This window comes from Nomascus leucogenys, chromosome 14 (assembly GCF_006542625.1).
Source record: "Nomascus leucogenys isolate Asia chromosome 14, Asia_NLE_v1, whole genome shotgun sequence".
In the NCBI taxonomy this organism is placed as follows: Eukaryota; Metazoa; Chordata; class Mammalia; order Primates; family Hylobatidae; genus Nomascus; species Nomascus leucogenys.
Window position 1 is genome coordinate 11,853,899 of NC_044394.1, and position 24,273 is coordinate 11,878,171.

The 24,273-nt window shown below is 46.1% G+C and overlaps 1 protein-coding gene across 2 annotated transcripts in view; it reads left to right on the forward strand.

The window, feature by feature from the left end:
* MSH2 (mutS homolog 2) overlaps positions 1–24,273 on the forward strand; it is an 82,764-nt gene that overhangs the window by 40,243 nt on the left and 18,248 nt on the right. For both annotated transcript variants that reach the window (XM_003262357.3, XM_030826969.1), the window contains 2 exons: positions 174–283; positions 23,225–23,348. In XM_003262357.3, the coding sequence (XP_003262405.1) occupies positions 174–283; positions 23,225–23,348 (234 nt within the window). The remainder of the gene's footprint in view (positions 1–173; positions 284–23,224; positions 23,349–24,273) is intronic.

Genomic DNA, 24,273 nt, shown 5'->3' on the forward strand with positions numbered 1-24,273 from the left:
GAGTACGAAACAATTTGAATTAAAACACCTGAGTAAATAGTAACTTTGGAGACCTACTGTACTATTTGTACCTTTTGGATCAAATGATGCTTGTTTATCTCAGTCAAATTTTTATGATTTGTATTCTGTAAAATGAGATCTTTTTATTTGTTTGTTTTACTACTTTCTTTTAGGAAAACACCAGAAATTATTGTCGGCAGTTTTTGTGACTCCTCTTACTGATCTTCGTTCTGATTTCTCCAAGTTTCAGGAAATGATAGAAACAACTTTAGATATGGATCAGGTATGCAATATACTTTTTAATTTAAGCAGTAGATATTTTTAAAAAGCAAAGGCCACATTAAGAAAGTTTGTAGGTTTTTCTTCTTAGTATCTAATTATAGCACCTTTGTAGACAGTGGATGTAAGATTAAGTGACAGATGGGAAGAGGATTTTTTAAAAAATAGCAACTGTTTCAGTGGATGAAATAAAGATTAGTGGAGAAAATGAATATTGGGCATAACTGTTCTGGTTAAAGACAATCTCATAAATGAACAATTTCATAATTTCATAAATGCAACTGCGTTTTATTTTCAAAGAGAAGGAAAATTATAGTCACTGGAAAAGGAAAGAGAAGTTAGAGCTAAACGTAGGACACACAAGAAAACTTTCATTTTGTTTATTTTCTTGTTTTTCTTTTGAGACAGGGTCTCCCTCTGTTACCCAGGCTTAAGTGCAGTGACGCTATCATAGTTCACTAACCCCTCAAACTCCTGGGTTCAAGTAATCCTCCTGCCTTAGCCTTAGTAGCTGTAAATACAGGTGTGTACCATCATGCCTGGCTAATTTTAAAAAAACTTTTTTATAGAGATGAGCTCTCGCCGTGTTGCCCAAGCTGGTCCCAAAACTCTGGCCTCAAGCTATCCTCCGGCCTCAGTCTCAGCCTCCCAAAATGCTGGGATTTCAGATATAAGCTACCATGCCGGGCCACTTCTGTTTCTTTTCCATGTAGAGAGTTCTTTGCAGGAGGAGGTTAGAATAGGTGTGCATCTCCTAAATAGTTGTTGAATATAACTAAAAAGTTAACCAGGACTCTAAATACTATTTACTTCTAAAATTTCTGTTAATTGAGAACATTTAGGGTTTAAGTGATCTATATCTCACGTCTTTAACAATTTTGAATGATGATTATATGTAAAGTGAGAACAATTTGTGAAATAGTTGAAAATATCCTTACATGAAAGTGAATTTTAAAGCAGAGTTTATGAAATGGTAATATTTTGTTTTATATCTATTAAAAATTTGTTTATGTGAACAAGCTTACAAGTTTACTATGGTGAGTCCATTGAATATAGTGGGTTTTTTTGTTTGTTTTTGAGATGAAGTCTCACTCTTGTCCTCAGGTTGACGTGCAATGGCGTGATCTTGGCTCACTGCAACCTCTGCCTCCTGGGTTCAAGCGATTCTCCTGCCTTAGCCTCCCCGAGTAGCTGGGATTATAGGCGCCTGCCGCCAAACCCAGTTAATTTTTGTATTTTTAGTAGAGACGGGATTTCGCCATGTTGGCCAGGCTGGTCTCGAACTCCTGACCTCAGGTGATCCGTCTGCCTCGGCCTCCCAAGTGCTGGGATTACAGGTGTGAGCCACCATGCCCGGCCTGAATATAGTGTTTTTAAGTTGCAGGACTTTAAAAATAATATTTTGAAATTTTTCTAAGTTAAATTCCCTGTTAAAATGGTCATGCAGGAATATATGCTTGCATTATTCATATTAGGGTAACTGTTTGGTTTGCTAATTGTTAGATTCTTTGCATTCTTTTTTTTTTTTTTTGAGATGGAGTTTCACTCTTTTTGACAAGGCTGGAGTGCAATGGTGCTATCTCGGCTCACCTCAACCTCTGCCTCCTGGGTTCAAGTGATTCTCCTGCCTCAGCCTTCCAAGTAGCTGGAATTACAGGAATAGGCCACCAAGCCCGGCTAATTTTAGTAGAGATGGGGTTTCTCCATGTTGGTCAGGCTGGTCTCAAACTCCCAACCTCAGGTGATCAGTCCACCTCGGCCTCCCAAAGTGCTGGGATTACAGGCGTAAGCCACCGTGCCCGCCCCCTCACTCTTTTTAAAAAATGAGACAGAGTTTTATTCTGTCACCCAGGCTGGAGTGCAGTGGTGCGATCATGTTCACTGCAGCCTTGAATCTGGGCTCAAGTGATCCTCCCACTTCAGCCTCCCAAGTAGTTGGAACCGTAGATGTGCATCACCACACCTGGCTGATTTTTAAATTATTTGTAGAGATGAGGTCTTGCTTGTTGTCTAGGCTGGTCTCAAACTTCTGGGCTCAAGCAGTCCTCCTGCCTCAGCCTCCCAAAGTGCTGAGATTATAGACATGAGCCACTGTCTCTGGCCGCATTTTTCTTTTCTTTCTTTCTTTTTTTTTTGAGATGGAGTTTTGCTCTTGTCGCCTAGGCTGGAGTGCAATGGCGCGATCTCTGCTCACTGCAACCTCTGCCTCCCCGGTTCAAGCCATTCTTCTGCCTCAGCCTCCCAGTTACCTGGGATTACAGGCATGTGCCACCACGCCCGGCTAATTTTTGTATTTTTAGTAGAGACGGGGTTTCTCTGTGTTGGTCAGGCTTGTCTCAAACTCCTGACCTCAGATGATCCACCTGCCTCTGTCTCCCAAAGTGCTGGGATTATAGGCGTGAGCCACCATGCCAGGCCCTGGCTGCATTTTTCTTAGTATCTGTGATTTGAGTTAATACTTGCCCTATGTAATGTTGATTTATTTTTATTGGATCATTAACTGGGGTTTAAAGAAGATAAATCCTATTTGCTCTATGCCCTCTGGATTTTAAAAGTGCACGGGTGTGCATGTGTGTAGGTATAGATGTTTCCATATTCTAGTATATTCTGTGTCAGTGATAGAGCAGTCTTTTCCATTTACTTGTAGGTTAAGAAACCAAAAAAAGTTGTGTCATCATCCCGTTTAGGAAAACTTGCATTTTGGCTATTGTTTCCTCTGTAGTGCTGCTATTAGTGGAATGATTTTAGGTGTTCAACTTTCAGATCAATGGGAGACAGAAATATTGTTCTGAGACATCTGGAAGCCGAATGTGTTTTATTCCTGCCTGTCTGAGGATGTAGTCTTGCCTTTGATAGGGCAGAGTTGTTTGTAAACATTGCTTTAAATAGAAACACGTAAAGGTGTTTTTGATGGTTAACAAAAACTATGAGTATAATAGAGCCTAATCCCTATTAGGGACCAGTTTTGAGCTGGTGTGGGAAGAGTATTGAGCTTTTCAGTGTCACCTACCTGTATTCCCTTGAAGGGACCCAGCGCCCAGGCAAAGCTCTGCTGAGGTCGGGCGTGGTGGTTCACGCCTGTAATCCTAGCATTTTAGGAGACCAAGGCGGGTGGATCACCTGAGGTCAGGAGTTGAAGACCAGCCTAGCCAACATGGTGAAACCCTGTCTCTACTGAAAATACAAAAATTAGCTGGGTGTGGTGGTACATGGCTGTAATCACAGCTATTTGGGAGGCTCAGGCAAGAGAATTGCTTGAACCCAGGAGACGGAGGTTGCAGTGAGCTGAGATCATGCTACTGCACTCTAGCTGGGTCACAGAGCGAGACTCCATCTCAAAAAAAACAAACAACAGAAACTCTGCTGAAATGCTGCAGTTAATTTTGCCATTTGTGGTCAGCATTCTTCTTCTAAATTGCTATAATATTGCCTTCATATTATGTGTCTCAAATTTAAGCAGGTATCAGAATGCCCATGGGAACAAATTGCCATGGCTCTAAGCCTAGAATCTTCAGGTCTGGAGTAGGGCTGGGGAATTTATATTTCTAACACACACTCAAGTTTGTTGTGCTGTCTGTCTGGGGTCTGTGCCTGCCTAATAACTTCTGATGTGATTTATTTCTACCAGTTTCTTTTTTTGTTGTTGTTTTATTTTTTTGAGATGTGTCACTCAGGCTAGGGTGCAGTGGCATGATCTCAGCTCACTGCAACCCCTGCCTCCTGGGTTCAAGCGATTCTCCTGCCTCAGCCTCCTGAGTAGCTGGGATTATAGGCACACTCCACCACACCTAGCTAATTTTTGTATTTTTGGTAGAGACAGGGTTTCACCGTGTTGGCCAGGCTGGTCTCGAACTCCTGACCTCAGGTGATCCACCTGCCTCAGCCTCCCAAAGTGCTGGGATTACAGGTGTGAGCCACCCACCATGCCTGGCCCTTCCTACCAATTTCTATCCTCCCTGAAATACTGCACACTTAGGCAGTCACTGGGCAATATCTGGCCCAAAATTGGTTTGTATAATTGAGAATATTTAAGAGGTTGTTAAAATTTGAACTGCTTTCTATTCTTATATTAAGTGTAAAGATCTATTAATTTAAAGTCTCTGCTTGACAGCAAATAAGCCAAACGTTCCCTAACAAATGATGATGTCCCATTAATGATTTGATGACTTCCTCTTTATAGTTTTTATTTAGAGTGCTTGTGGGTAGTTTTTTTAAATGACATTTAAAAATCAGGATATAAATAATTTTTTAAGTATTTTTCTTTAGGTGGGGCACAGTGGCTCACACCTGTAATTCCAGCACTTTGGGAGGCTGAGGTGGGCAGATCTTGTGAAGTGAGGAGTTCAACACCAGCCTGGCCAACAGGACGACACCCTGTTTCTACTAAAAATACAAAAATTAGGCCAGGCGCGGTGGCTCACACCTGTAATCCCAGCACTTTGGGAGGCCGAGGTGGGCAGATCACAAGGTCAGGAGATCGAGACCATCCTGGCTAACACGGTGAAACCCCGTCTCTACTAAAAATACAAAAAATTAGCCGGGCATGGTGGCGGGCGCCTATAGTCCCAGCTACTCGGAAGGCTGAGGCAGGAGAATGGCGTGAACCCAGGAGGTGGAGCTTGCAGTGAGCCGAGATGGCGCTACTGCACTCCAGCCTGGGCAAGAGTGCGAGACTCCGTCTCAAAAATAAATAAGTAAATAAAAAATAAAAAAATTAGCCAGGCATGGTGGTGCATGCCTGTAGTCCCAGCTACTTGGGAGGCTGGGGCAGTAGAATCACTTGAACCCGGGAGGCGGAGGTTGCAGTGAGCTGAGATCACCCACTGAACTCCAGCCTGGGCAACAGAGCAAGACTCTGTCTCCAAAAAAAAAAAAATGTATTTTTCTTTGAAGCTTTTCTACTTTTAAATGTAATGTATAGTATTATAACAAGTGAACAGAATGATACAAAGAAGTATAGTGGGAAAGGTGTGGTAGAGATGGGAAAACGTATTTCCTCCAGCATCTTAGGTTCATTGGAGGAGCTTGGGAATTCAACTGACACACTACAGATTTACAGGAGAAAAGTTTTATTTCAAGTACACATGAGAGCTTCATAGAAAAGAAGTGAAGACCTGAAGAAAGAGACTGGAGAGTTCATATGCATTTTAATAAAGGATAATGTATTAGTCTGTTCTCATGCTGCTAATAAATACATACCCAAGACTGGGTAATTTATAAAGAAAAAGAGGTTTAATGGACTCACAATTGCACATGGCTGGGGAGGCCTTACAATCATGGCAGAAGGTAAAGGAGGAGCAAAGGCACATATTACATGGTGTCAGGCAAGAGAGTGTTTGCAGGGGAACTGCCCTTTATAAAACCATCAGATCTCGAGAGACTTACTCACCATCACGAGAACGGCATGGGAAAAACCTGCCCCTGTGATTCAATTACCTCCCACCGGGTCCCTCCCATGACACATGGGGATTATGGGAGCTACAACTCAAGATGAGATTTGGGTGGGGACACAGCCAAACCATATCAGATAGTAAATTGTGAGAGGCAGCAAGATTGAAGGAAAGAGGTTTGAGCTTCGAGGGGGAGTAAATTGTGGGAAGATAAATATATGGGGCAAACTAATGGCAGATAAGGATTGTTTTAGTAAGGCTTGTTATGCATACCCAAATCAAGGTGCCATCTCCAGTGATTAAGAGTCTATGGTGATAAAGAGTAGTTCTCCTCTTCCTGCTAGGAGAGGGGTGGGAGAGAGCACCTTCACAAAGGAAAATTTATATTCTGCCTTCATGGAGAAAGGGGGAGAGCAGAGAGTTCCTACGTATACTGTTTCTTCATTACTTTACTCTCAAAAGAATACTTATGCCAAAGTGGCATGATTTGGGGTGACATTCTGATCTTCTTCAGTGACAATCTTTGATATTTTTCCTTCTTTCTCTCCAGTTAACAATGTTAACATCCTGGTATGCTTCCCCCAATTCCATTATACTAACTCCATATTGTGGGTTAAAGATTTTTTACTTTGATCAGCAATATTTGAAACATACCTGTTATACTAGATGTACTCTGTAAAATAGTGGTCAGTGTTAACTTCTTTAACGATGCTGTGAGATTAAAGGATTTTATTATAAATGCCTGGGAGGAGCCTGGATTTGAGGAAGGTAAGCAGTGCAGTTAGGTGGATGTAGACTAGAAGAGGTCATTTGTTCTCATTTCATTGTTGCCCCTATGACATGCCCGTTTCTTTTTTTTTTTTTTTTTGCTAAGGTGTCTTGCTCTGTTGCCGAGGCTGGATTGCAGTGGCGTGATCTTGGCTCACTGCAAGCTCCGTCCCCCGGGTTCATGCCATTCTTCTGCCTCAGCCTCCCGAATAGCTGGGACTACAGGCGCCTGCCACCATGCCCGGCTAATTTTTTGTATTTCCAATAGAGACAGCGTTTCACCATGTTGGCCAGGATGGTCTCAATCTCCCCACCTCATGATCTGCCCGCCTTGGCCTCCCAAAGTGCTGGGATTATGGGCGTAAGCCACTGCGCGCGGCCTACATGCCCGTTTCTTAAAGTAGAAAATGTAGTAGTTGATGATGTCAGGGAAGAAAAACTTTTTCTCTGCCTTATGTTAAGTAGTTGGAGGCAAATTAAATTAATAAAAGACAGATTAGTGAGAGAAAAGGCTGTAAGAATTTGGACTTTATATACCATCATAATAGAGGAAGTAAAGGGAGATGAAGGGCACTTAAGGGAAAACAAATGACTTTTAGGAAAGATAAATGAACCCTTAAGAGAATAGATGAGAAATATGAAGGTTTTGTGACAATGTCTGTTTAGGTGGTTACTTCTCTTCTGGTTATGAGAGTCAGTCTTCTGGTTGCTGGAAACTGCTAGGAGATTTATAACAATTGGTCTCTTTCCAGAGGCTCTTCTTTTAAGCAGATAAGGGAGTTCACAAAAAAGCCTATTCTCAAATGATTTCAGCACACACACACACACACACACACACACACACACTTAAGACACAGTTAAGTACTGTGCCAGTTAGATGTGAGTTGTGCATTTCTTTTTTCTCTGAGTAGACTATTTGAGGTTATTTATATCAGGACTTGTTATGCAGGTAACCGAAAACTCAACATAATCCAGGTTATGTAGTTAAAGTATGGAGAGAAGGTAGGCTTTATTTAGAGTTGCTTGATCCTGTAGATCTCTTCTATCTTTTGTAATTTTAATTTCAACCAAGTATGGTTCCCTTTTTGGCCCTAGGACCAGTTAGCAGTTGGGGCAACATTCCAAGCAAGAGTCCTGCAGTTTGCAGTGATGGGACCATTTAAACAGTGATTGTGACCGGGAACATAGAATGGGATGATTGGCCCGAGGTAACCATGGTTGGGTGTGGAGTCAACTTCCCTTTAGGAAGAGATACACAAAGTCTGAGCACTCCTGGGAAGGGGGAAGGAAGGGAATAACTGTTGCGTAAATCATCAGCAGTGTCTACTAAGATACCATCTGTAACCATAGGCTTCTATGTTTTATAATATAATACTGTCTTTTAAGTAAATCAGATTCCCTGTTAAAGATCTGTTCTAGATTCCCTAGGGGGTTGACCTCGTATAGTATCTTCTTTTTCTTCAGTTACAAACTTTTAAACTTGTCTGAGGTTATAAGGTGAATTCAACCGTCCACTGTCAATGTAGATATTTGTAATGGATTTAGGGATTTAAATTACATGATTCAGAACCACTTTGAGGAAATCTCTAGGGAATATCAGTTGTTTCTGTATAATTTCTGAAAGCTTCACTGTTTTCTAGGTGTGCATTTAATTCATGTGATGAAGAAAACAGTATTTACATGAGTGGTTTGGTTAATTTTTCCCCTCCTAAGCTTAGCTTTGTGTATCATACTTCCAGTGTTTTTGTGGCTGCTTTACGTAAATCTTTTAGAAGTATTTTCTATTTTTGAAGTAAATGTGGATCAAAACCACCCCAAGACAGGATTCAAAAAAAGACAGTTTTTCACAAGAAAGTAAATAATTTTATTTAGCTTGGGACTTTAAATGATATGTCTTAAATGTAAACATTTCTATACTACATTTTGGCCATCTTTTGATACTAGTTTTCAGATGCATATTGTTATTTATTACTGGAAAAGTAGTAACTTTAAACAAATTTTTATTGAAACTGCTGACAGAGGCTGAGCACAGTAGCTCACGCCTGTAATCTCAGCACTTTGGGAGGCCGAGGCGGGTGGATCACGAGCTCAGGAGATCGAGACCATCCTGGCTAACACGGTGAAACCCCGTCTTTACTAAAAATCCAAAAAAATTAGCTGGGCGTGGTGGTGGGTCCCTGTAGTCCCAGCTACTCAGGAGGCTGAGGCAGGAGAATGGCATGAACCTGGGAGGCGGAGCTTGCAGTGAGCCAAGATCACACCACTGCACTCCAGCCTGGGCGACAGAGCGAGACTCCATCTCAAAAAAAAAAAAAAAGAAAGTGCTGACAGAAAAAAAAGAAATAGTTTTAAAGAAGCCACAGTTGCATGATCCTGATACAACTATATCATTATTGTACGAGTATACATGAGTTATAAAAATAGTATATGTAAATGCTTTATAATTTTTATTATTAGAAATGAAAAAGTATAACAAGGGGGGTATTCATATTCTCTCCGCTTAGAATTAACCCTCTCAACATGTTGACATCTTTGTTTATAGTAATCCATTTTGTTTTGTTTTTTATATTTTTTTATTATACTTTAAGTTCTAGGGTACATGTGCACAATGTGCAGGTTTGTTACAAATGTATACATGTGCCATGTTGGTGTGTTGCACCCATTAACTTGTCATTTACATTAGGTATATCTCCTAATGCTATCCCTCCCCCCTTCCCCCACCCCACAACAGTCCCCGGAGTGTGATGTTCCCCTTCCTGTGTCCAAGTGTTCTCATTGTTCAATTCCCACCTATGAGTGAGAACATGCAGTGTTTGGTTTTTTGTCCTTGCGATAGTTTGCTGAGAATGATGGTTTCCAGCTTCATCCATGTCCCTACAAAGGACATGAACTCATCCTTTTTTATGGCTGCATAGTATTCCATGGTGTATATGTGCCACATTTTCTTAATCTAGTCTGTCATTGTTGGACATTTGGGTTGGTTCCAAGTCTTTGCTACTGTGAATAGTGCTGCAGTAAACATACGTGTGCATGTGCCTTTATAGCAGCATGATTTATAATCCTTTGGGTATATACCAATGGGATGGCTGGGTCAAATGGTATTTCTAGTTCTAGATCCGTGAGGAATCGCCACAGTCTTCAACAATGGTTGAACTAGTTTACAGTCCCACCAACAGTGTAAAAGTGTTCCTATTTCTCCACATCCTCTCCAGCATCTGTTGTTTCCTGACTTTTTAATGATCGCCATTCTAACTGGTGTGAGATGGTATCTCATTGTGGTTTTGATTTGCATTTCTCTGATGGCCAGTGATGATGAGCTATAGAAATCCTTTTTAGAAACAACAGAGCCGTGTTGTAAAACAGGTAAATGTACGTAAGGACTTCAAAAAGTTTGCGGAAAAACGGAATTAAAAGATAAAATTTAAAAATACATTTTAAATTTATTTCCCAACATAAGCTCCTCAAATTCAAGACACTTTTATAAATGATGATCTCAGCTGTTTAGTTCATCCCTAAAGAACTGAAGGTACTAGAAATTTTACCATGTCAATGCAGTCTCTTTACATTACTAACTAAAGAAAAATAGGTGCTCTTTAAAGATCTTTTTTTTTTTTGCACACAAAACAAACATTTTCTAAAAATACATACAAACAAAAAGATGCATATCAAACATATTAAGAAGGTTGCACATGGGAAGACGGGGAATTGAAATGGGGGGTGGGAATTAAAGAAAATAAATGAGAGAGGGACTTTGTATGGATCAATGATAATAACTCAATCCTCTATTTGACGAAGGAGAAGGAAGAGGAAGAAAAAGAAAGTGGGATAAAGGATCAGAAAGGGAGGAAAATAGAAAAAATTAGAGTATGACTCCAGGGTAGACCTGTTTTGTTGTCGCTGGGTTGGTTGGTTGGTTTGTCTGTTGTATTTTTCGTATGTTTCGCCATGTTGGCCAGGCTGGTATCGAACTCCTAGCCTCAAGTGATCAACCTGCCTCGGCCTCCCAGAGTGCTGGGACTACAGGCGTGAGCCACCACGTCCAGCCCCCACATTGCGTCTGGCCTCCGTGGTAGACCTCCCAGATGGGGCGGCCAGGCAGAGGCGCTCCCCACATCCCAGATGGGGCGGCCGGGCAGAGACGCTCCTCACTTCCTAGACGGGGTGGCGGCCGGGCAGAGGCGCTCCTCACTTCCTGGACGGGGCGGCCGGGCAGAGATGCTCCTCACATCCCAGACGATGGGCGGCCGGGCAGAGGTGCTCCTCACTTCCCAGACAATGGGCGGCCGGGCAGAGGCGCCCCCCACTTCCCAGACGGGGTGGCCGGGCAGAGGCGCCCCCTACTTCCCAGATTGGGTGGCTGGGCAGAGACGCTCCTCCCTTCCTAGACGGGGTGGCAGCCCGGCAGAGGCGCTCCTCACTTCCCAGACGATGGGCAGCCGGGCAGAGGCGCTCCTCACTTCCCAGACGGGGCGGCGGGGCAGAGGCGCTCCTCACATCCCAGATGATGGGCGGCCGGGCAGAGACGCTCCTCACTTCTTCCCAGATGGGGCAGCCCGGCAGAAGCACTCCTCACTTCCCAGACGGGGCGGCCGGGCAGAGACGCTCCTCACCTCCCAGACGGGGCGGCCGGGCAGAGACGCTCCTCACTTCTTCCCAGATGGGGCGGCCGGGCAGAGGCGCCCCTCACTTCTTCCCAGAGGGGGCGGCCGGGCAGAGGCGCCCCTCACTTCTTCCCAGAGGGGGCGGCCGGGCAGAGGCGCCCCTCACTTCTTCCCAGACGGGGCGGCTGGGCAGAGGCGCTCCTCACTTCCCGGACGGGGCTGCTGGGCAGAGGCCCTCCTCACATCCCAGACGATGGGCGGCCGGGCAGAGGCGCTCCTCACTTCCCAGATGGGGCGGCTGGGCAGAGGCTCTCCTCACTTCTTCCCAGACGGGGTGGCCGGGCAGAGGCGCTGTCCACATCCCAGACGATGGGCGGCCGGGCAGAGGCGTTCCTCACATCCCAGATGATGGGAGGCCAGGCAGAGACGCTCCTCACTTCCTAGATGGGGTGGCGGCCGGGCAGAGGTGCTCCTCACATCCCAGACGGGGCAGCCGGGCAGAGGCGCTTCCAACCTCCCTGACGGGGTGGCGGCCAGGCAGAGGCTGCAATCCCAGCACCCTGGGAGGCCAAGGCAGGCGGCTGGGAGGCAGAGGCTGCAGCGAGTCAAGACCACGCCACCGCACTCCAGCCCGGGCAACACTGAGCACCGAGTGAGCGAGACCCCGTCTGCAGTCCCAGCACCTCGGGAGGCCGAGGCGGGCAGACCACTCGAGGTCGGGAGCTGGAAACCAGCCTGGCCAACATGGCGAAATCGTGCGTCCAGCCAAAGGAGAAAAACCAGGGAGGGGGGGTGGCGCGTGCCCGCAATCCCAGGCAGGCCGCAGGCCGAGGCAAGAGAATCACGGGAGCCGGAGGCAGGGAGTCTGCAGCGAGCCGTGTACACTCCAGCCTGGGCAACAGAGGGAAGAAAAGAAAGAAAAAGAAAGAGGAAGGAAGGAAGGAGGGAGGGAGGAAGGAAGGAAGGCAGGCAGGCAGGCTTAAAGATCTTTTAAAGATTAGGAACAAAAAGTAGTCAGAAGAAGCCAAATCAAGGTGGATGCTTAACGACTTCCCATAGAAACTTACAAAATTGGCCTTGTTTGATGAGAAGAGTGTGCAGGAACGTTGTCATGGTGGAAAAGGACTTTGATGATACTTTCCCTGGCATTTTTCTGCAAAAACTTGGGATAACTTTGTCAAAACACTCTAATAATAAGCAGAGCTTATGTTCTTTATCCCCCCAGAACATCAGCAAGCAAAATGCCTGAACATCCCAAAAAACTGTTGCCATGACCTTTACCCTTGACTGGTCCACTTTTGCTTTGACTGGACCACTTCCATTTTTGGTAGCCATTGCTTTGATTGTGCTTTGTCTTCAGGATGGTATTGGTAAAGCCATGTTTTGGCTCCTGTTACAGTTCTTTGAAGAAATGCTTCAGGATCTATCAAAAGCTCTGCTCCTGTCTGCAGTTAATGTGGGTGCAACAGTTTTGTCACCCATCAAGTGAAAAGTTTGTTCAGCTTTGATTTTTCAGTCAGAATTGTGTAAACTGGATGAATTGTTGAGATGCCTGTGGTGTTGGCTACTGTTTCTGCTGTTAATCATTAGTTTTCTTCAATTAGGGAATGAACAAGATTAATTTTTCCTGAAAAATTGATGTGGATGATCTGCCGCTGTGGGCTTCATCTTCGACATGGTCTCATCCCTTGTTAGAACAAGTTATCCATTTGTAAACTGCTGATTTCCTAGGAGCATTGACCCCATAAAATTTTCGTAAAGCATCAGTTATTTCATTATTCTTCCGTGCGGACTTCACTATAAATTTGATGTTTGGTCTTACTTCAATTTTAGCAGAACTCATGCTGCTCTGATAGGGGCTCTTTTTAAACTGATGTCTTAGCCTTCGTAGTGTCTCTGACTAGATCCTGTTCAGACATGTTATAGCAAATTAGTACAAGTTTATTTTGGTGCCAAAAAATGTTGAATCCATGCATAGTTTTTTCACAACACATTTTCCATGAACTTTTTGAAGACCCTTCATATGAGAAGAAAGTTAAAAATATCCCCTGCATCTACTACTCAGAAATAACCACTGTTAACATTAAGTCTGTTCTCAACTCTAGGCATTATTGAGGGTTTTGAGGACAGGTCTTGAAAATTTCTATGGCTGCCTTTTACTGAGTGGACACTAGGCATGTGTAGTTGATGCATAGGTTAATCCCTCCACTCAAAAAGCCACAATTTTAAAGTGTAGTATTCACTAGCATTTAGTATATTCACAGTGTTGTAAAATGACCACCACCATCTAGTTTGAAAACGTTTCATCACAACAGAAGAAAACCTCATATCTATTAGCGGTCTCTCCCATTACCCCAGACACCGGCAACCACTAATGTACTTTTTTGTCTCTGTGGACTTGTCAGTTCTGGACATTTTATGTAAATGGAATCATGTGACCTTTTATTGACCTCTTTCACTTGGTATAATGTTTTAGAAGCTCGTCCACGTTGTAACGTGTCAGTACTTCATTTCCTTGTGTATTGGTCCATTCTTGTACTGCTATAAAGAAATAGCTGAGACTGAGTAATTTATAAAGAAAAGAAGTTTAATTGGCTCATGGTTCTGCAGGCTGTACAGGAAGCATGATGATGGCACCTGCTCAGCTTCTGGGGCAGCCTCAGGAGATTTAAAATCATGGCAGAAGGGGAAGTGCTGCGTCTTACATGGTGGAGCAGGAGCAAGAGAGAGAAAGGGGAGGTGCTCCACACTTTTAAACAACTAGATCTCAGGACAAGTCAGTCACTATAATGAGAACAGCACCCAGGGGAAACCGCCCTCATGATCCAGTCACCTCTCACCAGGCTCCACCTCCAACACTGGGGATTCCAATTCCAATTCAACATGACATTTGGGTGGGGGCACATATCCAGACCATATCTCCTTGTATAGCTGAATAGTATTCCCTTATATGGACATACCACATTAATTATTAATTTATTGATTGATTGACAGGATCCTGCTCTGTTGCCCAGGCTGGAGTGCAGTGGTTTGATCATAGCTCACTGCAGGCCTTGAATTCCTGGGCTCCAGTGATCCTCCCACCTCAGCCTCCTGAGTACCTGAGATTATAGGCGTGTGCCACCACACCTGGCTAATTTTTTTTATTTTTTAGCAGAGACAGGGTTTTCGCTATGTTGCCCAGCCTGGCCTTGAACTCCTGGGCTCAAGCAATCCTCCTGCCTTGGCTTCCCAAAGTTGTAGGATTACAAGTGTGAGTTTAGAGAGGTATAATTTCTTACTCAACTCCAAGTATTTTATTTCTATTATCATTTGTTCTTTGGTTTGTTAATTATTTAGAAGTATATTTTTAAATTTCCAAGCTTAGTGTGTGTCAGTTTCATAATAGTTCCCAATTTATTTAAAAATTGGATGTGTACTCTAATTTTGGGATTGTTTTTACATTGTCTATATATGCTTGCTAATTTTTGATCTGCAGGGTTACTGAGAAAGATGTGGCTTTCTCCATCTAGTTCTATTTTTGGTTAATATGTTAGGCACAGAGCTGTTGTTTTTTTGTGGTGAATTGAATCTTCATCATTCTTTAGACACTCTGCCCTTAATAATGATTTTTTGCCTTACATTTTGTTTCATTGGAAGACAGCTACGTCAGAGTACTTTTTAAAACACTTTTTAATATGGTATATATTTTTTCATTTTTTGGTGAGGTTTTTAAACCATAAGTTTAAGCAAAATAAAGCTTATAACTGGATTTTATTTACCTTTAAATTTAATTTGATTTTTTTTTGTTGTTTATTTTGAGACTAAGTCTCACTCTGTTGCCCAGGCTGGAGTGCAGCGGTGCGATCTCGGCTCACTGCAGCCTCCGCCTCCCGGGTTTACATGACTCTCTTGCCTCAGCCTCCCTAGGAGCTGGGATTACAGGCATGTGCCACCACGCCTGGCTAATTTTTGTATTTTTAGTAGAGGCGGGGTTTCACCATGTTGGCCAGTCTGGTCTTGAACTCCTGACCTCAGGTGATCCACCTGCCTCAGCCTCCCAAAGTGCTGGGATTACAGGCGTGAGCCAACACTCCTGGATAATTTAATTCGATTTTTTTAGTAGCAGTTTTAGTCTATTATGTTTGTTGTAGTTACTAGTATCTTTGGATTTATTTCTACCTAATTATTTGGTGATGCCTCTTCCTCCTGGTTCCACTTACACATTAAAAAAAAAAAAATACTTAGAATAGAGATGGTGTCTCACTATGTTGTTCAGGCTGGTCTCAAACTCCTGGGCACAAGTTATCCTCCTGCCTTGGCCTCCCAAAGTGCTGGGATTACAGGTGTGAGCCACCATGCCTGGCCCCCCTTGCCCATTCTGTTTTACTTTTATATTGCTTGGGTTTCTTTTTTTTTTTTTTTTTTTTTTTTTGAGACGGAGTCTCGCTCTGTTGCCCAGGCTGGAGTGCAGTGGCGCGATCTCGGCTCACTGCAAGCTCCGCCTCCCGGGTTCACGCCATTCTCCTGCCTCAGCCTCTCTGAGTAGCTGGGACTACAGGCGCCCGCCACCATGCCCAGCTAATTTTTTGTATTTTTAGTAGAGACGGGGTTTCACCGTGGTCTCGATCTCCTGACCTCGTGATCCGCCCGCCTCGGCCTCCCAAAGTGCTGGGATTACAAGCGTGAGCCACCACGCCCGGCATTGCTTGGGTTTCTAAAATTCCATTTTATCCTCTCCCTTTGCTCTTCCCCAATCCTATCTCATCACACACACTGGTTTGGAAGTTAGCCACCTTTTTTTTTTTTTCAATGTGTTTACTTATCTCATCAAAGTCAAAAGCCTATCAGTATCTTCTCAGGTATCCCAAAAAATACTAGGACCTTAAGACACCTAAACTCTGGTTACATTTCTTCATAATTGTCTAGTATTCTAGTTCTATCAGTTTTACCTCTCAGATTTCCATTCTGTAAGTCAATGTTAAGTTTAGATTTGTCCATATGCATACTAGTTTCTTTGGTATTCAATCCTTCCTGTATATTTTTAAGAAGTTCCTTTATTGGAGGTCTGTTAGGTTTTATTTGTTTGAAAATGTCTATATTTCACCCTTGTTCTTGAAGGATAATTTTTCTAGGTATACAGTTCTTTTTTTTTTTTTTTTTTCTTTGATACAGAGTTTTGCTCTTGTTGCCCAGGCTGGAGTGCAATGGTGTGATCTTGACTCACTGCAGCCTCCACCTCCCAGGTTGAAGTGATTCTCCTGCCTCAGCCTCTCAAGTAGCTGGGATTACAGGTGCCCACCACCACACCTGGCTAATTTTTGGTATTTTTAGTAGACGGGTTTTCACCATGCTGGCCAGGCTGCTCTTGAACTCCTGACCTTGGGTGATCCACCTGCCTTGGCCTCCCAAAGTGCTGGGATTACAGGTGTGAGCCACCGTGCCTGGCAAAGGCCTAACTTTCCTTCCTCATTCTTTTCATCTTGTTTCTTGGTTTCATCATCCCATTTTTGAGTTTCTTTTCAGTCTCCTTTTGTGTAGCCTGATGTAATAACTGTGTTTCTGATGCCTAGGTAAGTAATACTGTAGGTAGGCTGATACTGTTCAGCTAGTACATAGTAGAAGTCAGATGTCACGTTTTTAGAATACTCCAGTTCTAGATAAGAATACCTTGTTTGGTGATATATTTTATTATCCCAGATTGTTTGGGGGATGTGATGGATTGCTGAAGACGCCCAGTTTCGTGTGTGGCCCTTGACTATTTATTTTAGTAAGTTAGAGGCTAGTTGTTCACTTTTCGCTTGTTTAACTTGGGACTCCTCAGCAGCCCTTTCAAAACAGTATAACTTCATCTGAGAAAGGAAAATGTAAGGATATCCATTAAGTTTTCTTCTCTCCAGATTTGGGATTATTTTTAGGAATTCTCAAGAGTTTTGTTGACTTACAAGCTAGGTTTCTTGAAGATGGTGAGTGAGAATAGGAACTTGGCCTGGTGTGGCTCACCTCTCAGATTCATTGGAAGAGGCAAGTTCACTAGCACAGTTTCAGTCCACCATTATAGCATTTTTTTTCCTGAATTATTATAAGTCTTAGTCCTTATTTCCAGATAATCATCATTATCTGTTTAAATTACTGCACAGTATTCTATTTTACTGATGTACCATTGCGTAAATATTATAATGTTTTATTATTTTTAAGTTTTGCTATAACAGATAAGTCTCCAGAGATTTTATTCAGCTCTGTAATGTTTTGCTTGTGTTGCATTATTTCCTCAGATTGAATTTCTAGGAGTAGAATTGCTATGTCAAAGAGAATAACAAGTATCTCTGAGCCTTGCTGCTTATTTGCTTTTTTCATTTTTAAAGGTTATACCAAGTTAGATTCTCACTAGAACTGAATGAGTGTACTAATTTTACTGTAGCTAGTTTCTTTTTCTTAAAAAAAAAGAAAAGCTGTAGAATAATCTCAAGGTTGCTTAAATATTTCTATCTTTTATTCTTATAGCATTTCCTGTGGATTAGTTCACTACTTATTTTCTTATCTGTGAGTTGTAAGTGCTTACACATGCCCACTTGATGACCTTGATGTTTTCTTATACGTGGAAGCAAGTGCTTTTTATAAAAGAAAATGTTAACCTTTATCTTTTTACATTTTGTGAAGCTTTTTTTTTAATGTTTCGTCTCTTAAAAATTAGGTTTATTCAAAATTTTAAATTTTAATATTATATTGAATTTCTTTTGGTTGGTTTAAGTTGAGAAAGTTATTTCATCTATATTCTCTTTTTTGCTAGCTTTCTGTAATTTGATTTTAATTCCTTATTCCTTGCATAGTTTGCTTCTGGTATGTTAAAGTGTGCGCTAAGTGGATAGTAATTAGGAACAATTTATCTCGACTTCATTTATTGAATGTTTTAAATCAAGAGAACGGACTCACTCTGTTTTATTAAGCTTCTATATATAATTGTCCGCTTCATTGTAATTTCTAGTAAGGATACACTTCATTCTTTTTTTAGATGTTCTTTCACAATTTCATGTGAATTTTAGTTGTTTTGTTTCAAAAAAGAATTCCTATTGAACAATCTCTAGGAATAAATAGCTTATTAATATTAGATCTAGTTTTCTCTTTTCATAGTTTACCTCTTCTTTCTTTTCTTTTTTCTTTTTTTTTTTTTTTTTTTTTTTTTTGAGACAGAGTCACTGTGTCGCCCAGGCTGGAGTGCAGTGGTGCGATCTCTGCTCACAGCAAGCTCCGCCTCCTGGGTTCGCACCATTCTCCTGCCTCAGCCTCCCGAGTAGCTGGGACTACAAGCACCCGCCACCACTCCCAGCTAATTTTTTTTTTTTTTTTGTATTTTTAGTAGAGACAGGGTTTCATTATATTAGCGAGGATGGTCTCGATCTCCTGACCTTGTGATCCGCCCGCCTCAGCCTCCCAAAGTGGATTACAGGCGTGAGCCACCGTGCCCGGCCTCTCTCTTCTCTCCTCCCCTCCCTCCCTCCCCTCCCTCCCCTCCCCTCCCTCCCCTCCCCTCCCTCCCCTCCCCTCCCTCCCCTCCCCTCCCCTCCCTCTCCCCTCCCCTCCCCTCCCCTCCCCTCCCTCTCCCCTCCCCTCCCTCTCCCCTCCCCTCCCCCTCCCCTCTCCCTTCCCCTCCCCTCTCCCCTCCCCTCTTCTCTCCTCTCCTTTCTTTTTTTTTCTTTTCTTTTCCTTTCTTTCTGTCTTTCTTTGACAAGTCTCGGTCTGTCACCTAGGCTGGAGTGCAGTTGCACAGTCTTGGCTCACTGCAACCTCCGCCTCCCGTGTTCAAGTGATTCTCCTGCCTCAGCCTGCCAAAAAGCTGGGAATACAGGTGTGCATTGCTACGCCCGGCTAATTTTGTATTTTTAGTAGAGATGGGGTTTCACCATGTTGGCCAAGCTGGTCTCAAACTCCTGACCTCAAGAGATCCACCTGCCTCGGCCTCCCAAAGTGCTGAGATTATAAGCGTGAGCCACGATGCCAGTCCAATTCTTGTAGTTTTTTTTTTTTTTTTTTTCTCTCTTTTTTTTTTTTTATTAATTTTTTTTGCACACAAAAACAATAAACATTTTCTAAAAATACATACAAACAAAAAGATGCGTATCAAACATATTAGGAAGGTTACACATGGGAAGTCGGGGAATAGAAATGGGGGGTGGGAGTTAAAATAAGGTAGAGAGGGACTTTATGTGGATCAGTGATAATAACTCAATCCTCTATTTGACAAAGAAGAGGGAGAAGGAAGAGGAAGAAAAAGAAAGTGGGATAAAGGATCAGAAAGGGAGGAAAATAAAAAAAATTAGAGTATGACTCCAGGGTAGACCTGTTTTGTTGTCACTGAGTTGGTTGGTTGGTTTGTCTGTTGTATTTTTCATGTTTCGCCAAGTTGGCCAGACTGGTCTCGAACTCCTAGCCCGAAGTGATCAACCCGCCTCGCCCCCCAGAGTGCCGGGACCACAGGCGTGAGCCACCACGTCCAGCCCCCACATTGCTTCTGGCCTCTGTGGTAGACCTCCCAGACGGAGCGGCCGGGCAGAGGCGCTCCTCACTTCTTCCCAGACACGGGGCGGCCCGGCAGAGGCGCTCCTCACTTCCCAGACGGGGCGGCCAGGCAGAGACGCTCCTCACTTCTTCCCAGACGATAGGTGGCCGGGCAGAGGCGCCCCTCACTTCCCAGACGATGGGTGGCCGGGCAGAGGCGCTCCTCACTTCCCAGACGATGGGTGGCCGGGCAGAGGTGCTCCTCACTTCCCAGACGGGGCGGCCGGGCAGAGGCGCTCCTCACTTCTTCCCGGACGGGGCGGCCGGGCAGAGGTGCTCCTCACTTCTTCCCGGACGGGGCGGCCGGGCAGAGGCGGTCCTCACTTCCCAGACGGGGCGGCCGGGCAGAGGCCTCCTCACTTCTTCCCGGACGGGGCGGCCGGGCAGAGGCGCTCCTCACTTCTTCCCAGACGGGGCGGCCGGGCAGAGGCGCTCCTCACTTCTTCCCGGACGGGGCGGCCGGGCAGAGGCGCCCCTCACTTCCCAGACGATGGGTGGCCGGGCAGAGGCGCTCCTCACTTCCCAGACGATGGGGGCCGGGCAGAGGTGCTCCTCACTTCCCAGACGGGGCGGCCGGGCAGAGGCGCTCCTCACTTCTTCCCGGACGGGGCGGCCGGGCAGAGGCGCTCCTCACTTCTTCCCGGACGGGGCGGCCGGGCAGAGGCGGTCCTCACTTCCCAGACGGGGCGGCGGGCAGAGGCACTCCTCACTTCTTCCCGGACGGGGCGGCCGGGCAGAGGCGCTCCTCACTTCTTCCCGGACGGGGCGGCCGGGCAGAGGCACTCCTCACTTCTTCCCGGACGGGGCGGCCGGGCAGAGGCACTCCCCACTTCTTCCCGGACGGGGCGGCCGGGCAGAGGCGCTCCTCACTTCTTCCCGGATGGGGCGGCCGGGCAGAGGCGCTCCTCACCTCCCAGACGATAGGTGGCCGGGCAGAGGCGCTCCTCATTTCACAGATGGGGCGGCCAGGCAGAGGCGCTCCTCACTTCCCAGACGGGGTGGCCAGGCAGAGGCGCTCCTCACTTCCCAGACGGTGGGTGGCCGGGCAGAGGCGCTCCTCACTTCCCAGAGGGTGGGTGGCCGGGCAGAGGCGCTCCTCACTTCCCTGACGGGCGGCCGGGCAGAGGCGCTCCTCACTTCCCAGACGGTGGGTGGCCGGCAGAGGCGCTCCTCACTTCCCAGACGGTGGGTGGCCGGGCAGAGGCGCTCCTCACTTCCCAGACGGGGCGGCCGGGCAGAGGCGCTCCTCACTTCCCAGACAATGGGTGGCGGGCAGAGGCGCTCCTCACTTCCCAGACGGTGGGTGGCCGGGCAGAGGCACTCCTCACTTCCCTGACGGGGCGGCCGGGCAGAGGCGCTCCTCACTTCCCAGACGGGGCGGCCGGGCAGGGCGCTCCTCACTTCCCAGACGGTGGGTGGCCGGGCAGAGGCGCTCCTCACTTCCCAGACGGGGCGGCCGGCAGAGGCGCTCCTCACTTCCCAGACGATGGGTGGCCGGGCAGAGGCGCTCCTCACTTCCCAGACGATGGGTGGCCGGGCAGAGGCTCTCCTCACTTCCCAGACGGGGCGGCCGGGCAGAGGCGCTCCTCACTTCCCAGACGGGGTGGCCGGGCAGAGGCGCTCCTCACTTCCCAGACGGTGGGTGGCCAGGCAGAGGCGCTCCTCACTTCCCAGACGGTGGGTGGCCGGGCAGAGGCGCTCCTCACTTCCCAGACGGGACGGCCGGGCAGAGGCGCTCCTCACTTCCCAGACGGGGCGCCGGGCAGAGGCGCTCCTCACTTCCCAGATGCGGCGGCCGGGCAGAGGCGCTCCTCATCTCCCAGACGATGGGTGGCCGGGCAGAGGTTCTCCTCACCTCCCAGACGGGGCAGCCGGGCAGAGGCGCTCCTCACTTCTTCCCGGACGGGGCGGCCGGGCGGAGGTGCTCCTCACTTCCCAGAAGGGGCGGCCGGGCAGAGGCGCTCCTCACTTCCCAGACGGGGCGGCCGGGCAGAGGCGCTCCTCACTTCCCAGACGGTGTGGCCTGGCAGAGGCGCTCCTCACTTCCCAGACGGTGGGTGGCCGGGCAGAGGCGCTCCTCACTTCCCTGACGGGGTGGCCGGGCAGAGGCGCTCCTCACTTCCCAGACGGTGGGTGGCCGGGCAGAGGCGCTCCTCACTTCCCAGACGGGGCGGCCGGGCAGAGGCGCTCCTCACTTCCCAGTCGGGGTGGCCGGGCAGAGGCGCTCCTCACTTCCCAGACGGTGGGTGGCCGGGCAGAGGCGCTCCTCACTTCCCAGACGGTGGGTGGCCGGGCAGAGGCGCTCCTCACTTCCCAGACGGTGGGAGGCCGGGCAGAGGCGCTCCTCACTTCCCAGACGGGACGGCCGGGCAGAGGCGCTCCTCACTTCCCAGACGGGGCGGCCGGGCAGAGGCGCTCCTCACTTCCCAGACGCGGCGGCCGGGCAGAGGCGCGCCTCATCTCCCAGATGATGGGTGGCCAGGCAGAGGTTCTCCTCACCTCCCAGACGGGGCAGCCGGGCAGAGGCGCTCCTCACTTCTTCCCGGACGGGGCGGCCGGGCGGAGGCGCTCCTCACTTCTTCCCGGACGGGGCGGCCGGGCGGAGGCGCTCCTCACTTCTTCCCGGACGGGGCGGCCGGGCGGAGGCGCTCCTCACTTCCCAGACGGGGCGGCCGGGCAGAGGTGTTCCTCACTTCCCAGACGGGGCGGCCGGGCAGAGGTACCGCTCACCTCTTCCCAGACGGGGTGGCCGGGCAGAGGCGCTCCTCACTTCTTCTCGGACGGGGCGGCCGGGCAGAGGCGCTCCTCACTTCTTCCCGGACGGGGCGGCCGGGCAGAGGCGCTCCCCATGTCCCAGACGGGGCGGTGGCCGGGCAGGGGCTCGGGAGACTGAGGCGGGTAGAGCACTCGGCGTCAGGAGCTGGCAAGCAGCGTGGCCAACATGGCGAGCGTGCGCCTGCAGCTGAACGAGAAAAAGCAGGCGGCGGTGGCGTGCGGCGGCAGTCCCAGGCAGTCAAATTCTTCTTTTAAATCTTCCAATAGGGGTTTATCTTTATAAAGGTCCTGTATAATCAAGACTTTGTTTCTGAATATTTTATGTATGTTTTTGCTATTGTAAATGAGATCTATTTTTCATTGTGGTTTCTTGCTGTTACTACTGGTAAGAATTTAGTGAAACAAAGTACTTAAGAGTATGTGTTTAAATTGTGAGATTTTGATGAACTTTTAAGAAATAAAATTCTTTAGTTTCTTAGAGCTTTTTGAGATTTCTAAGGTAGATCCTTGGTTTGGGCAACATAACTATTACAAGTTTTGCACATTGAACGTTATTTAGTAATTTTTAGGGAGAACATTTTAAATGTTTAGGAAAAATATAAATAAAATGTAGAATACTATTAGGGACATATACATCATCAGCACTGTATCTGTTTCATATGAATCATTTTTGTACATATAGAACTCTAAAGTCCTAATGAACAGAATTTTACATCTCTATAAATAGGAACTCCTTAATAGTTGTGACTGAATAACTTATGGATAGCAAATTATTTAACTGAAAACAGTAAAATTTAAGTGGGAGGAAATATTTACTTTATAATTTCTGTCTTTACCCATTATTTATAGGATTTTGTCACTTTGTTCTGTTTGCAGGTGGAAAACCATGAATTCCTTGTAAAACCTTCATTTGATCCTAATCTCAGTGAATTAAGAGAAATAATGAATGACTTGGAAAAGAAGATGCAGTCAACATTAATAAGTGCAGCCAGAGATCTTGGTAAGAATGGGTCATTGGAGATTGGAATAATTCTTTTGTCTATACAGTGTCTGTCTACATTGATGCCAGAATTATTTTATAAGTTCCCTGTCCCCAAGATGATGACTCCACATTCCTGTCAAACAGAAATCGCCCAACAGGCCCTTGTATGATGTCATTTAAACAAGCCCTATTTTAAATGTCACCTCCACTGGTAACAGGATACTCCTAGGAGGATCACCAAGCCCGATTCTCCTAGGAGTAGTGCATTGATTTGGCTTTGGGGTTTCCAAGCACTTCATTAATGTCAATTTTTGGAAGAAGTCTGTCTTCCATACCAGCTTATTAATTCCCTGTGGGTTCACATGGTTTTTTTCTTGGATTTTCATCAAACATATATAAGGTGCTCAGTACAAAGAAGTTTAGAAATCCAGAACAAAACAGTGTATTTAAGCAGTAGTAAACTTCCAGATAATCTGATGCCCATACCTACATATATAAAAAATTTGCAAATAGTTCTGTAGAGAGTCCAAACATGGATTAGATCCCTAATTAAGAACCTTTGCATTAAAGTCCACCTTCCTCATTTCATAGCTAAGGATATTGAGGCTCAGAGAGTTTATGTGTCTAGAGTTAAAGTTATTTTGTGTTTCCTTAATAATTTTTGACTTACTAGAAAGTTAACGTACCTACAGATTTCTGTGTTTCACTATATGTTAACTTGCCTGGCTGGAAGTTTTTCTGCTGATAATTGGTTTTATGAAGGAAGAATCCTGTTAAGAATGCATCGTTGGACTGGGCGTGGTGGCTCACGCCTGTAGTAATCCTAGCAGTTCGAGAGACTGAGGTGGGCAGATTGCTTGAGTCCGGGAGTTCGAGACTAACCTGGGCAACATGATGAAACCCTGTCTCTACAAAAAATACAAAAATTAGCCAGACATGGTGG